The 15,348-nt window shown below is 43.0% G+C and overlaps 1 protein-coding gene and 1 long non-coding RNA gene across 2 annotated transcripts in view; both read left to right on the top strand.

The window, feature by feature from the left end:
* LOC136421724 (uncharacterized) overlaps window positions 1–15,348 on the top strand; it is a 96,435-nt gene that overhangs the window by 18,372 nt on the left and 62,715 nt on the right. The window lies entirely within an intron of this gene.
* Window positions 6,057–14,022, top strand: LOC136421681 (uncharacterized). The gene is made up of 4 exons (XM_066409155.1): window positions 6,057–7,747; window positions 7,879–8,046; window positions 8,147–9,278; window positions 12,365–14,022. The coding sequence occupies exons 1-4, from the start codon at window positions 6,744–6,746 to the stop codon at window positions 13,187–13,189; spliced, it is 3,129 nt and encodes a 1,042-aa protein (XP_066265252.1). The 5' UTR covers window positions 6,057–6,743; the 3' UTR covers window positions 13,190–14,022.

Below are 15,348 nucleotides of genomic sequence, written 5' to 3'. Positions count from 1 at the left end.
CCTTTTAGTGACGGTTTTCACTAAAAATGACGTTTCCACAGAAAATATCAAATTCGTCTGTCGTTCGAAGATAAGTCACCCCTATCCATCAGAAACATTGAATCGGCCGAAAAGGAATGTTTGGAAAAGCGCTATTGCCTTTCTGGGAACGAGTCAGGTCGGCCCCGAATTTAAAAAAAAAAGTTCCTTTCGTGACATAAATCATCTTATCTAACAGCCTCAACCATAGCGTACTGTGTAAAGCTCCGTCTCTTATAATGATAGCTTTATTGCAAGTTCATGCCCGAAGGCTAATTGCAGAAAAACAAGTACATGGAAATACATGGGAATCGATATAGTTATCTAGTCTACAGTGAAAGTTCTATGTTAACTAAAGTTGACTATGGTTGGGTTTGACTTCTCTTTTGAAGGCAGTGGAAAATGAAGAGACCCACGTTTTGTATCGTAAGTGGGTTGGTTGATTTTAGTAGTAAGATTGATTTTTGTAAGTTAGTCAAATGCATGGTGAAAGCTAGGGGAATTAACGGAAGCTGTTTTATATAATTCGTTTCTTTCGGCGTCAGATAGAGGACATTGGCAAATAAAATGTATTTCGTTTTCCACTGCGTTCATTTTGCAAAACTTATACATTCTCTCGTGAGCAGGCAGCTTTTATATCTACCCTTTTCCATTTCTAGTGGATGTGCGCTGATTCGTATCTTACACACAGCTGACCGTTGGGCAAAATCTTTGTTGGAAATATATTTTTCCATTGAGTATTCTGTTTTGACATCCCCTATAAAATCTTAACTTACTCTCATCGATAGATAATTTATAAAAAGAACAACTTTGAATGTATATGACGGTCAGACTTTTTCATGTACATATATGCTGTATGTCTAGATCAAGATTGTTTAGCGGATAAAGGAGTATCCGCTATTTTCAAGTGCATCGTTCACATGTTGTAACCAGTTTTTCTTGTTGCTATTCACTTGAAAATATTGTTGATACAATAGAGCATCTACTTGTAAAGGGTGTGTCAAAGGATTGAGTGTTCTGAGGCGCAACCAGTACTTAACTATGCGGACTAACACATCTAAATCTACCGGGAACACTCCAAGCTCTGCTTTACTTGCTATGTTACTGGAATATCTGAGCACTTCGAGAAAATATTTGCAGAAACGGTCCTATATAGTTTCAATCGGACACCTGTCATTCAAATGGTCCTTGCCTCAAACTTCACTGCCATATAACATGATGGATTTAACGCACACATCAGATATCCTTAACAGAGCATTTGCGGAAAAAGGTGAGCAAAAGAGAGGTTTGAGGCTGAAAAGTGCTTTACGTGCTTTTAATGACAATTTTGTTTTTGCTAAGGAAAAAGTACCTGATGAGGACAACAATAGTGTATCACCATTGTGGCAACATTTTACCCCATAAAATAGTAAACATGCGTCTTTGTTTAGGCCTTGGCAGTTAGTAATTAAAACAAGTACTCGGCGAAGATGATAATACCAGTGTATGTAGAAGGTCGCCTGTACCGTTTTTTGTTTGTTTTATGAGATCTCGATAAAACCTCATTGCAACTACGGAGGATCTAAAACAGCATATCTCAAAACAAAAAATGACAGCTGTAAATTCTATTTTGTTATTCCAGAACGTTTAATTTTTCGTGCTAGAGGCCATGATCTAACCCTATGGCTTTTTCGCGTCATTGGCCATGGGAACGAGCGTGGGCGCTATATGTACAGTATTTCCAGGTAAACTGTACGGGTAAAATTATCCTAGCTCTTTTCGGCAAGTAAAATGACAAGTGGGCCATGGCTTTACGTCCCATCATAATGACTGTGCGCCTTTTAAGTAGCGTGCATGTTGGTTGAACGATAAAGTCTGGATTCAAACTCACGACTTTTTAGTACAGAGGCATGGTCACTAACCGCTATTGTACCTTTATAAACAGTTTGGTCTTTGGTTTGGGAGATCGAAAGGGGGCGCTTCAGGGCCGGTCGTGTTTAGGAGTCGCTCCTAAATCTTGATTGGCAAACGATGTGTTTTTAAGTACTTTTCGTTACCATCGGCAGTCAATCGATGTGTATTGTTGCAGCCAAGTGACAACTAAATCTTAGACGACAAACCAATGTGACAGAACTTAGGTGCAGCTACCCCCTCCCATCCTTGGTGACAACATTCGCTCAGTTTTTACCTGGCTGGTGGGAACAAGAAGCGGGCCCCCTAATACGGGGCCCTCGCTGGTAAGATTCTGACTTGGTTGTCTTACAATTTTTCGTTCCAATATAGATATTGTTTGACAAATATTATACTACTTTTTCATTATTGTTAACAGTAGTATAGTCTAAGTCGGAGGGGTCGTATGATCCGGGCGGCTCCGGGCGGCTCCTCTGGCGCCGCCCTTATTAGCCAAATATGTGTATAATTGACAGGTCGCATATGAATGGCAAGGCCCCTAATAACGTAATATATGTATTATATATATATGACAGGTCGTATAATGAAGGTATTCCATGATTTATGATATGTGTATGCGTATATCTATTGTAATACCTATATTATATATATATATTACATATCAATTGATATACCTCTGTTTTATGATTTGTCATAGGCTTATCGAGGATGCCTATACTATGAGCAGTGCATACATGTATATATGGAGGAAAGGATAATACAATACAGATGTACTAAGAAACTTATTTGATCGGATAGGCATAATGCGTGAACATGTATCATTTAACCATTGGAGTAGATGGACGTGTTGCTCCGGAGTAGAATTATTCTCCGAGGTATGCTCCGGAGTAGATGAGTAAGTGAATTTCTGGTAAGTAACGTACATTTTTCTTATGTATACGTATCACATCCGCATACATCAACACAACAACAACACTAAAGAGACTACGGTATGGGGGACATTGTGTCGGTCGTGAATGTATCAAAGTCCTATATTTTTATGTTTACGTCTCTTTATCGACTTTATCAAATATCATCTATATGCAGCCTGTTTATCTTGAGTGTATGAGTTCAAACCAAACATCTATATCAACACGTGTATGGATCGAGACTGCCACATATTTGCAGTCTATTTTAGATTAAGATTGGTGGTTTGAACGCGTGTCTTAACATACTTTCATATATGCATGCGGGTGACAAATGCGTGCGTCTGACTTTTTTTACATGACAGTATACCTAGGTTTTATTCTATTTACTTGAATGTTTTATCATGCATGCGCATGAAGAGAATTACTAGTATCACGTATGCGGAAATTTTATTTCATGCACTGCCAATTTTGGTGAAGCGCGGACATGTTGCGTAGAGGCATTAATGAAAATACCTGTCTAAACTAGTGTCACGTTATTCAGAAGATATGCGTATTTCATAGAGCATACCAACAATCGACCGCTGTTTGGGTAAGTCTATAAAGATATGTTGGTGCTTCTACACATTTATGTATGCAAAATGTGGTGAGCTATTATGCACTTAAAACATTTTATTTTAGCAGAGTCATTCCGATGTTTGTTCCCTTTCCCTTACTAAAGAATAATTCATGAGGAGCCAAATATTTGGTTTACACAATGGTACCACAGAGGCGACCCCGACCAAACAACATATTCTGCCATCGTATTACCAGACATTTAGTGTCACCGAGCAACATATACATCTTGTTAACTAACGCCCAGTACCACGAAAACATGTATGGGTGGGGAGAGCATTTTCGTACGGTCGACGTGTTTTCGTTTTTAACAGTTACCTATTTCATTCTCTCCGTTTCTATAATGCCACACTTCTACTACCAAATACACGATAAAAGGTTTTGTCAATTGTTCCCAAAATTCACACAGACATTCCTTTAGGAAGTACATTGTATCTTACCGTACAGTATAGAAAGTCAGGAGTAGAAGCAGCCAAGAACAAATGATTTCAAGGCAGATCTTTGGAAAAACACCGCGTGCCCCCCTGACGTCAACTATTGTTTTCTGTCAGCATGTTCGTACATGTCCCGATCGGGACGGGTGGCGTGTACTATTTTTAGCAATCTATGGAAACACCACCTATTGTTCGTTCGAGAACCAGTTTTGACCAGGCTAGAGGGCTCTATAAGCGGTCAAGAGCTGAGGCGAGAATTCAGTCGGTCAGCGGACTGAATCTCTCCCCGGTCTCTGCAGCGCCCGTCACCTCAGCAAGTCACAGTCGTCAACCTGGTAAGTCTGCCTTCATCTTTTTTCTTTTCGTCTTTTGCCCTTCAATGTATATGAAGGCCGAGCTATAACACCTGATGGTTCGATACATAGGATGATCAGAGAACTGAACGCGATAGACCAGAGAACTGAAAGAGTTCTGAAAGTGATAGACCAAACCTTCAGGCGCAAGCTACCATGACCACCTAAACAAAAAATAAGTCAAGTCTGGTTATGATGTAGAAACAACATTGTTTTTGTTTGCTGTTCCAACATATCTTCGTCAATGTTTGACCAAGGAAGTTTTATCTAGATGGTACTGAAAAATATCTCCTTGGTTTGACGCATTGGAGAACGATTCTATGTCCAGTTGTTGAGCATGTCGTATAGGTTTTGACGTGCTGTTGTCCCGTGAGAGACGAGCGTTATGCAGTTATTTTCCCTTTTGACCTGACGCCTTTTGTTCGACCAAACAAAAGAATGTAGAGGGTGAAAAGAGAGTTCTTTTTGTTTGTTTCTGTTTTCAAAGATGAAGGTAGTAGGAAAATGCACAGTAACATACACATTCATGCATGGATGTCGTACAGTACTTCGATTACGTGACTTTTTGTCATATACCTAGTTATCGTGTTCCTTGGTACGTTATAGTTTGTACACGTGTTGTACAGCTGCAGTGTGCGTTCCCTGGTTACCGTAGGAATTTATTCGGGATCCCGTCTGTTCGGAGTTGAGGCCCCAGCAAGGTTTTTGTACTGATCTTACCGGGAAAGTGTTTTCTCCCACTGTTCTGTATTGAATAACAAGTTTGCGTAAGAGGCTGTTTTTTTGGGTTTTTTTTACACCGCAGGATATCCTAGAAAAGCAAACAAAATAAAAAATCGCATCTAAGATTTGATTCTTTGTGGTTTTACAAATCACCAAATACTCAAATATATAAAGAGGCTAGGTACACAAAGTCGAATTCCAACGAAACGCATAGGCGATACAGCAAAATAACATGGTTTGTGTCCGGTCGTCCTGGTCCCCATGTCATTGTAAACTTGTTCATCTGTCAATGACCTTCTAGTTGATGTTTGGAAACACTGTCATTGTGCCTTGGTTTAGAAATAAGCTGTCACTATATTGTTCCTGCCTGTACCCTATTGTCGTTCATAGTGTAAGACACGACTTCCATGTCCTGTCGCATTCTATTTTTGCCCATATTTGTCTGCTTTTTTTTCTTCTTAAGTCGTTCGTTCTGTGTTTCAGAGCGAAGTCGTCTGTACAATAATGACTTTCCAATGCGACCAGTGTGGAAAAGAGTTCAAACATAGGCAGTCCTTTAATCGTCACAAGAAAGTAGCCCATAAAGCGTCACCTTCCCACCGCTGCGAGGTATGTGGACAAAATTTTACCCGTGCCCATGACATAAAACGACACCAGCAGCTGAAGCACACGTCTACCACTCCCCAGCACAAATGCAATTTCTGCGGGAGAAAGTTCGCAAGAGCGGACAACCTGCGAGAACACAAGCGCACACACGACAATCCTCAGACGAGCCTTATATTCCGCTGCCGTCTGTGTAATACGGTTTTTAACACTGTAAGAGAGCTGCAGCGGCACGGGGAAGAGGCCCACCCCGAGGACACACCGTCATCCTCCCATGGTCACAAACGTCACCATTCTGGCAACGCCAACGAGGCTGTACCGAAACGTAGAAAGGTGCAGCCCACGCCACCAGATCACTCGTTTCCCCTGCAAGAAGATCCTAGGGAAAAACCCGAGGAATTAGTTTTAGAAGACAATGATCCGGCCTTGGAACAGATGTATAGAGAAAAATGGTCGAAAATACGTACACGCTTTGAAAGAAAACTGGTCCATGACAGATATAATTTTAGATTGAACTCCGTCAACGTAGACGACCTGACAATGTGCGTGCGATATTCCGAAACCAAAAGAATGCGTTCAAGATCAACCTGTCGTACGGGTTCGTCCTCCGTAGCAAGGAAGGTGAACTTCGTTATTACTACCCCTGCGAGAACAACAACCGCGTCCTGGACAAACCGGTCATAGTCAACAACGAAGAAGACTTGCAAAGATTCCTCGACAAAATAGCCGACAAGGACGTCCTGGAGTATTGCCGACAACAGCGGCCCGACTCTAAATGGATCGTCCACGCCATTACCCAAGTGGAATTCTACGTCAGCAAACTGGGCAAAAACCATCCCATCGGCGCGGCCAGAAAACTGCCCTCCTATCTCGTCAACCATAAAGCCGTCGTCGCCCTTCAGAGCGGAACAAATGGACACTTCGACGACAGCCTCTGCTTCTTCCGTTGTCTTGCAGCACACCACGGTAAGGATCCGAAACAACTCGAGACGTCGACCAAGGAGCTCTTCCAAGAGTATCTGAAAGCCGTAGACATAGTCGAGAAAGATTTCTGCAGGGTGTCTCTAGATGACTTGGCCGACATAGAGAAACTCTTTCAAGTCAATATCTACGTGTACACGCTTCATAAAGGCGACGACGAGGAAAACGAAACACTATTTGCCGAACTGGTCAGGCGACCCCTCACCCGCTATAACAACACGATGTACCTGAACCTATACGAGGATCACTTCAGCTACATTAAGGACTTTAAGAAGTATGCAAAATCGTACGGCTGCACATTGTGCGGTAGAAAGTTCAACCGTGCCTACAACTTGAAGGTTCACCAGTCAAACTGCACAGGGGCCATAAAGTACGTCTATCCTGGAGGTGCGTACAACAGAAGGCAAACCATATTCGAGCAACTGGATGACGTAGGTATCCGCGTAAATCCAGACGATCGTTTCTATCCTTACCGGGCGACGTACGACATCGAGTGCCTATTGAAACCAATTTCCGGTCAAAGCACGGACAAGATGACGTGGGAGGCCGTGCATGAACTGCTGAGCGTCAGCGTCTGCTCCAACGTACCGGGATTCACGAAGCCAAAATGTTTTGTCTCCGAGGGTAATCCTGCCATTGTTGCCGACAAGATGTTAAATTATCTTCAACAGATCAGTGACGCGGCCTACGACAAGTTGAAGCAGCATTTTGCCGACGTCTTTAAACAGATAGAGGCCTTGAACCCGGAGGATGACGACGAAGTTTTCATGTCTCAAACCCCAGATCAAGACCTCGTAATGTCGGAACAAGACAACACAGAGGAAAACTTTGTGATGTCGGAACAGGAAGACGAAGATGCTGATTTTGTGATGTCGGGAGAAGAAGATGGATACGAAGAAGTTGACGAAGATGGGGAAGAAAAAAGGTCAGGAAAAGAAAGTTGGGTCAGCAAGTTGATAGGCCGGCTCCATCGCCACCTACGTCAGTTACCCGTCATCGGCTTCAACTCTGGGAGATACGATGTGAACGCCATGAAGAAGGTTTTCCTCCCCCATCTGTACAGACAACAGAAGACCTTCCGTCCCATCAAGAAGGACAACAGTTTCATGTCCATAGAGACAGACGAACTGAAATTCCTGGACCTGATCAACTATGTGGCGCCGGGCTTCTCGTACTCTCACCTCCTCAAAGCGTACGAATGCAAGGAGATGAAAGGATTCTTCCCGTAAGTCGACGCATTTGTTGTGCGTTTGTTTGTTTGTTGTTTGGTTGGTTGTTTCACTTGTTGATATGACCAAAATCATGTTAACCCAAAAGATGACATGACGTATCTTTCGTCCCATATGTATATGACAGGTATGAATGGATGGACGACCTGTCCAAACTGGACCACACTCAACTCCCACCACCGGATGCCTTCTTCAGCAAGTTGCGGGGGTCACACATTTCTCCTGACGACTACCAGCACTGCGTGGATGTGTGGCAGCAGCAAGGCATGACGACCATGCAGGACTTCTTGATATGGTGCGTCTTTTTGTGTTTTCGTGGGGTTACAACTTTCTTTATTGATCTAAAGAAGTTCGTGCTCGGAAGACTGATTGTTGTTTCTTCGCCGTTCCTGTAGGTACAACAACAAGGACGTAGTGCCGATGTTGGAGGCCATCCAGAAGATGGCCGCCTTCTACAAAGACCTTGGGATCGACATGTTTAAGGACGGGATCAGCGTCCCGGGTCTGACACTGAAGTATCTCTTCATGAACTTGCAACCGAACACTTACTTCACACTGCCAGACAAAGAAGACGTGTTCAGGTTATTCAAAGAAAACATCGTGGGGGGTCCCAGTATAATATTTCATAGACATCACCAGAAGGGTAAGACCTATATCAGGCAGAAGGGAATGGAAGATATAGGTAGAAAACCAAAACTCTGTCAGAAGGTGATTGGCTTCGATGCCAACGCCTTATACCTATGGTCGCTGATGCAGGACATGCCGACCGGGTACTATATTCCCCGTCAGGCAGACAATGATTTTAAGAAAGAGTATTCCGGTCATTACTGGGGCCGCATGGCGACAGAATGGTTAGACTGGGTCGGACACAGCCGTGACATCGTCATCAGGAATAAGTATAACCACACTGAAAAACGTATTGGTCTCCGCCAAGTTCCCGTGGACGGGTTTTGCTCGGCCACAGCTGAAATCTTCCAGTTCCACGGGTGCTTCTGGCACGGCCATGACTGCCACCTCACCGCGGACATTGACACCAATTCAATTCGAAATAAGTCGATGGTCGAATTAAGGGAAGACACAGACGAAATGACTGAGTATTTGCAGGGGGAGGGGTACAAAGTGATCGAAATGTGGGAGTGTGAGTGGCAAAGACTGAAAAGGAATCAAGAGGTGTCCGCCTTTTTGGCTGGGCGCAAGACACATACCGAAACGAAGTACAAATTTCCCGAAGAGGAAATCCTCCAAGCTGTCCGCGAAGATGAGTTGTTTGGCGTGGTTGAGTGCGATATTGAAGTCCCTGCACATCTCAAAACACACTTTGCCGAAATGCCCCCGATCTTTAAAAACTGCAACATTTCTGTCGACGACATCGGTCCTTTCATGAAGCAGTATGCCGAAACACATCACATCATGTCAAAACCCAGGCGTTCTCTCATTTGTAGCATGTTTGGTAAAAAGATCCTTTTGGCAACACCCTTGCTAAAATGGTATCTGGAGAAGGGGTTGGAAGTGACCCACGTTTATCAGGTACTAGAATAAGTACCCAAAAAGTGTTTTGAACCCTTTGGTAACAAAGTCAGTGACGCACGTCGTGCCGGTGTTCAGGAATTATCGGTCCCCCCGGGAAAATCGGTCCCCCTCCTGCCATTGGTCCATGTTTGAGACTGGTGGGCGTGGCCTAAAAGTACGAAGGCCCACAACAACATAGGCTGTAACATAACAATTCTACACTGTCGACATTGTCGACAAATAATGTCCCCTCATAGGAAAGTTGAAACAATCTTCCTCTGGTCTACTTCGGACCCTAATTTTCAACTTAAAGACGAATGTATGAAAATTGATATAAACGTTTCAAAGGGTTTTGGCCATTGTGGGATTTCATCTGAAGGGGACACATTTTCCCGGGATAGCCGGGATTTTCGGTCCCCTCATTTGAAAGTCGACAACGTCTCTTCTGATGTATTTGGAAACCTCTATTTCAACTTGAAGACGCTTCTCTGAAGACCTAACACAACTATAAACGTTTCAGATGCAGAAAGTCTCAGTATTTGGCCATTGAGGGGATTTCAGGTAGAGGGGACACATTTTCCCGGGCTGGGGTTAAGCCGGGATTTTCGGTCCCCAAGTAGGAAAGTCAACAACGTCTCTTCTGATGCACTTGGAAACCTGTTTTTTTAACTTGAAGGAGCTTCTCTGAAGACCTAACACAACTATAAACGTTTTAAAGACAAAAAGTCTCAGCATTTGGCCATTGAGGAGATTTCAGGTAAAGGGGACACATTTTCCCGTGTTGGGGTTAAGCCGGGATTTTCAGTCCCCTAGTTCATAGGAAAGTCAACAACGTCTCTTCTGATGCAATTTCCAAGTACATCAGAAGAAACGGTTTTTTCACTTTCCTATGAGGGGACCGAAAATCCCGGCTACCCCGGGAAAATGTGTCCCCCTCCCCCTTAATTGACAAATCTTGAGACTTTTGCTTTTGAAACGTTTATAGTTATGTTAAGTCTTCAGAGAAGCGTCTTCAAGTTGAAAAACAGGATTCCAAATGGATCAGGAGAAGCGTTGTTGACTTTCCTATGAGGGGGACCGAAAATCCCGGCTAGATATACCCCGGGAAAATGTGTCCCCTTACCCTGAAATCCCCTCAATGACCAAATCCTAAGACTTTTTGCTTTTTAAAACTTTTATAGTTCTGTTAAGTCTTCCTTGAAGCGTCCCTTAAGTTGACAAACAATTTCCAAGTCCATCATAAGAGCGTTGTTGACTTTTCTTTGAGGGGACCGAAAATCCCGGCTAGATCTACCCCCGGAAAATGTGTCCCCTTCCCCTGAAATCCCCTCAATGGTCAAATGCTGAGACTTTTTTGCTTTTGAAAAGCTTATAATTGTGTTAAGTCTACAGAGAAGCGCCTTCAAGTTGACAAACAATTTCCAAGTCCAAAATAAGAAGCGTTGTTGACTTTTTGATGAGGGGACCGAAAATCCTGGCTAGTTCTACCCCGGGAAAATGTGTCCCCCTCCATTTAAAATCCCCTCAATGGCCAAATCCTGAGACTTTTTTTTACTTTTGAAACGTTTATAGTTGTGTTAAGTCTTCAGAGAAGCGCCTTCAAGTTGACAAACAATTTCCAAGTACATCAGAAGAAACGGTTTTTTCACTTTCCTATGAGGGAACCGAAAATCCCGGCTACCCCGGGAAAATGTGTCCCCCTCCCCCTTAAATGACAAATCTTGGAATTTTTGCTTTGAAACCTTTATAGTTGTGTTAAGTCTTCAGAGAAGCGTCTTTAAGTATAAAAACAAATTTCCAAATGTATCATAAGAGGCGTTGCTGACTTTCCTATGAGGGGACCGAAAATCCCGGCTACCCCGGGAAAATGTGTCCCCCTCCCCCTTAATTGACAAATATTGAGACTTTTGCTTTTGAAACGTTTATAGTTTATTTCCCCTGAAATCCCTCAATGGCCAAGTTCTGAAACTTTTTGCTTTGAAACCTTTATAGTTGTTCAGAGAAGCGTCTTTGAGTATAAAAACAGGATTCCAAATGGATCAGGAGAAGCGTTGTTGACTTTTCTATGAGGGGACCGAAAATCCCGGCTACCCCGGGAAAATGTGTCCCCCTCCCCCTTAATTGACAAATATTGAGACTTTTGCTTTTGAAACGTTTATAGTTTATTTCCCCTGAAATCCCTCAATGGCCAAGTTCTGAAACTTTTTGCTTTGAAACCTTTATAGTTGTTCAGAGAAGCGTCTTTGAGTATAAAAACAGGATTCCAAATGGATCAGGAGAAGCGTTGTTGACTTTTCTATGAGGGGACCGAAAATCCCGGGTACCCCGGGAAAATTTGCTTTTGAAAACGTTTATAGTTGTGTTAAGTCTACGGGGAAGCGTCTTCAAGTTGAAAAACAATTTCCATGTCCATCATAAGAAGCGTTGTTGACTTTCCTATGAGGGGACCGAAAATCCCGGCTAGATCTACCCCGGGAAAATGTGTCCCCTTCCCCTGAAATCCCTCAATGGCCAAATCCTGAGATTTTTTTTGCTTTTGAAACGTTTATAGTTGTGCTAAGTCGTCAGAAGAGCGTCCCTTAAGTTGACAAACAATTTCCAAGTCCATCATAAGAAGCGTTGTTGACTTTGCTATGAGGGGACCGAAAATCCCGGCTAGATCTACCCCGGGAAAATGAGTTCCCTTCCCCTGAATTCCCTAAATGGACAAATGCAGAGACTGTTGCCCTTGAAACGTTTATATTTTTGTGTTAAGAGCATCAACTCAAGTTAAAGTAATTTAAAAATAAAGTATTTTTCCAAATGCATCACTACTAGGAGAAGAGTTGTTGACTTTCCTATGAGGGGACCGGAAATCCTGGCTACCCCGGGAAAATGTGTCCCTGCAATGGCCAAAAACTGATATTTTTGTTGATGAAACGTTCATATTTGTGTTTGTGGACAATGTCCGTCCCGCCTTCTTACAATTCATACATTTGGCAGTAAGTATTCAATTCAAAGACAGTGTTTGTGGATGATATCTATGCTTTGGCCCTGTGAGCCTTCGTACTTTTTAGGCCACGCCCACCATGGATTGGGGACCGATTTTCCTGGGGGACCGATAATTCCTGAACACCGGCGACAAAGACGACAGAAAGAAAATCATCGCGGAGACGATGAAACTGATTGGAAACAGTGCTTATGGCAAGACGGTCACTAACAAAGAGAAGCAGTCTGACGTGTGCTACTGCGACAGTGACGTCACTGCGACGCAAAAGATTAACTACCCCTGTTTCAGAATGATCACCGAGGTTGTCGATGGATTTTACGAAATCGAGACGGGCAAGCGCCGCATCAAATACGACCTGCCCCTTCAAATTGGTTTCTTCGTCTATCAGTATGCTAAATTGCGCATGCTCCAGTTCTATTACGACTTTATGTTGAAATTCGTGGACGTGTCTGATTTTCAATATTGTGAGATGGACACGGACTCGGCGTACATCGCCATCTCCGCGGACAGGCTGGAGGATGTTATCAAACCCCACATGCGTAATAGGTTCGAAAACGAGAAACACCTCTGGTTCCCCCGCACGGACAACCCCCAACACGCAGCTTACGATAAGCGCACTCCCGGGCTCTTCAAGGAAGAATGGTCCGGGGATGCGATTGTCGCGCTGTGCTCCAAAACCTACTATTGTTTTGGTGGTGAAGACATATCAAATGACAAATTCAGCTGTAAGGGGGTGAGCAAAAAAGACAACAACATCACTCTCCAAAAGTACCTCCGAGTCCTAGAGACCCAGAAAAGTGGTCAGGGCGTGAACAGAGGCTTCCGCGTGAGGGACAATCAGATGTTGACCTACACGCAAACACGCGACGCTTTTTCTTATTTTTATCCAAAACGTCAAGTTCAGGATGACGGTGTCACAACCCTACCCTTAGACATATAGGCTGTAGACCGCTACCAATGATGTTTATCTAACGTTATGTCTGTACATAGCTGCTATGTCCGCCCATATAAGAAAACGACATACTGTATATTTAGGATAGAGTTAGTGTTTCAAACTGAACGACAATCTATTGTTCGGTTGCAGATATGTCACAATGTGTCTATTTGCCCATACATATGTACAAAGCTAGTGCCACGGTATAAATAAAAGCCAACATGACCTCACATAAAGTTTGTTTTTCGTTCTTTCTTAACAATAGCTCGAGACAGATACACGCATAAGCTAAGTTTCCCGCATAAGCTAAGATTAACAACGCAATGTGTGCCAATTGAAAAAGATTAACGCATCCTTGAAATAAAAAAGATGAGAAAACATATATAACATGAGTCACTCATTTGCATGGAAGATATATCTTTGTGTGCACATCCATATCTCGTCATTTTCCCACTGTCCACCGAAGTGGCAGGAAGCATGCCTTACGTCTGCCGGATTTGTGATCAGGAGTTCACTCGCAAGTTCAACCTCGATCGGCACCAAGAAAGAAAACACCGAGATGAGTCGGCCGTTGCCTCAGGAGAAGTCGTCGTAGACACCGAGACAGTCCCTTACCGAGGGCGCGATATTTTTGACAACTCCGACATGTCGTCTGAACATGATACGGACTCGTTTAATTCATCGGTCAACGAAGAAGATGAAGAAGGCAACACTGGCGATGACAAAGATGAGGTGTCGATGGTGTCACATGATGAAGAAATCGTCTCTGAAGAAGACGAGTCTGTGATGGACTCTCAGGAATCAACGACAGGAACAGACAGCGACCCAAGTGGTTCCGAGACTGACATGTCTAGCATGTCCTCATCTAATGAAAGTGAAGAGTACGGCTACGACAGTGGTGATGAAGAGGAGTTTACACTCTATCGAGACTGGACCATACCACTACCTCACCAGCCAGGCGATGTCCCTCAACGCGTCATCAAAGAGACGAAACGCGCTGGCAAAAACATTTATCTGATAGAGTTTGCTGCGTTGCCTCGTCACAGTTTTGACATCATTTACAGCAAGAACTGGGTCTCAGAAAACACGTTGTTGAAGAAATATGGTTACCTCGTCCTGAAATAATGTAACGTTGACATACCGCCATCAGCACAACTTTCTTTCATAATGTATACTTGACATCGCGTTTCCCGTAACCTATAGGACACGACGTACGCTGGCTTGTGAGGTCTTGATGCATTCATGACTGTGTTATAAATAAAGTGTTATGAAACAGTATCCTAATACCCTAGTGTCGTTTTTGTGTGTGTGTTGATGATATATGCATACATAATAGGTACATACATGGCAAATATACGTTACTGACCACAAATGCACTTAATATTCTACTCCGGAGAATACTCCGGCGCAATATTCTACTCCGGAGCAACACGTCCATCTACTTCAATGATAAATAAAGTGCTATGAAACAGTATCCCCATACCCTAGTGTTGTTTGTGTTTTCGTGTTGATGATATATGCATACATGATGATAGACACATGTGTGGAAAATATACGTCAATGACCACAAACACACTTAATCATCTACTCCGGAGCATACTGCGGCGCAGTATTCTACTCCGGACCAACACGTCCATCTACTCCAAAGCATTAATTCATTCAAAAGGCTATGTACGTATATAGATGTCGATATATCAAAATACACGACAAATAATGTTACTTACCACGAAACACACTTAATCATCTACTCCGGAGCATACTCCCGCGCAATATTCTACTCCGGAGCAACACGTCCATCTACTCCAGTGGTTAAGTATGTATATACATGATATATCTTCACGTAAGCCCGCATGATACTTATACGATCAAATAATAATAATCATACGATCAAATGATAATAATAATAATTCCTTAGTACATTATCCTTTCCTCCCTGATCTCTGATCACTACATACTGCATATAGCATAGACATCCTCGATTAGCCTATGGCATATCATAAACCTAGACATACATCATATCAACGACAAGGCCAGGAAAAGGCCACGGCATACCATAAACCTAGGTAATATGGGATAAATATAAACATATACACATACACATATGATAAACCATAATTTACCTTCATTAAACGACCTGTCAATCATAAACATATTATGCTAATGAG

This window comes from Branchiostoma lanceolatum, chromosome 16 (genome assembly GCF_035083965.1).
Source record: "Branchiostoma lanceolatum isolate klBraLanc5 chromosome 16, klBraLanc5.hap2, whole genome shotgun sequence".
Classification (NCBI taxonomy): Eukaryota; Metazoa; Chordata; class Leptocardii; order Amphioxiformes; family Branchiostomatidae; genus Branchiostoma; species Branchiostoma lanceolatum.
The sequence above is the reverse complement of the archived record's forward strand: the minus strand, read 5'-3'. Positions and strand labels throughout refer to the sequence as shown.

What these genes read in the sequence shown, in the direction of transcription:
- LOC136421681 (XM_066409155.1), top strand. Translation starts at nt 6,744, where the DNA reads ATGTACCTGAACCTATACGAGGATCACTTCAGCTACATTAAGGACTTT. An exon ending in ATGCAGGACTTCTTGATATG is followed by an intron (nt 8,047 to 8,146) that starts GTGCGTCTTTTT and finishes CCGTTCCTGTAG; the next exon opens with GTACAACAACAAGGACGTAG. An exon ending in AAGTGACCCACGTTTATCAG is followed by an intron (nt 9,279 to 12,364) that starts GTACTAGAATAA and finishes GGGGACCGATAA; the next exon opens with TTCCTGAACACCGGCGACAA.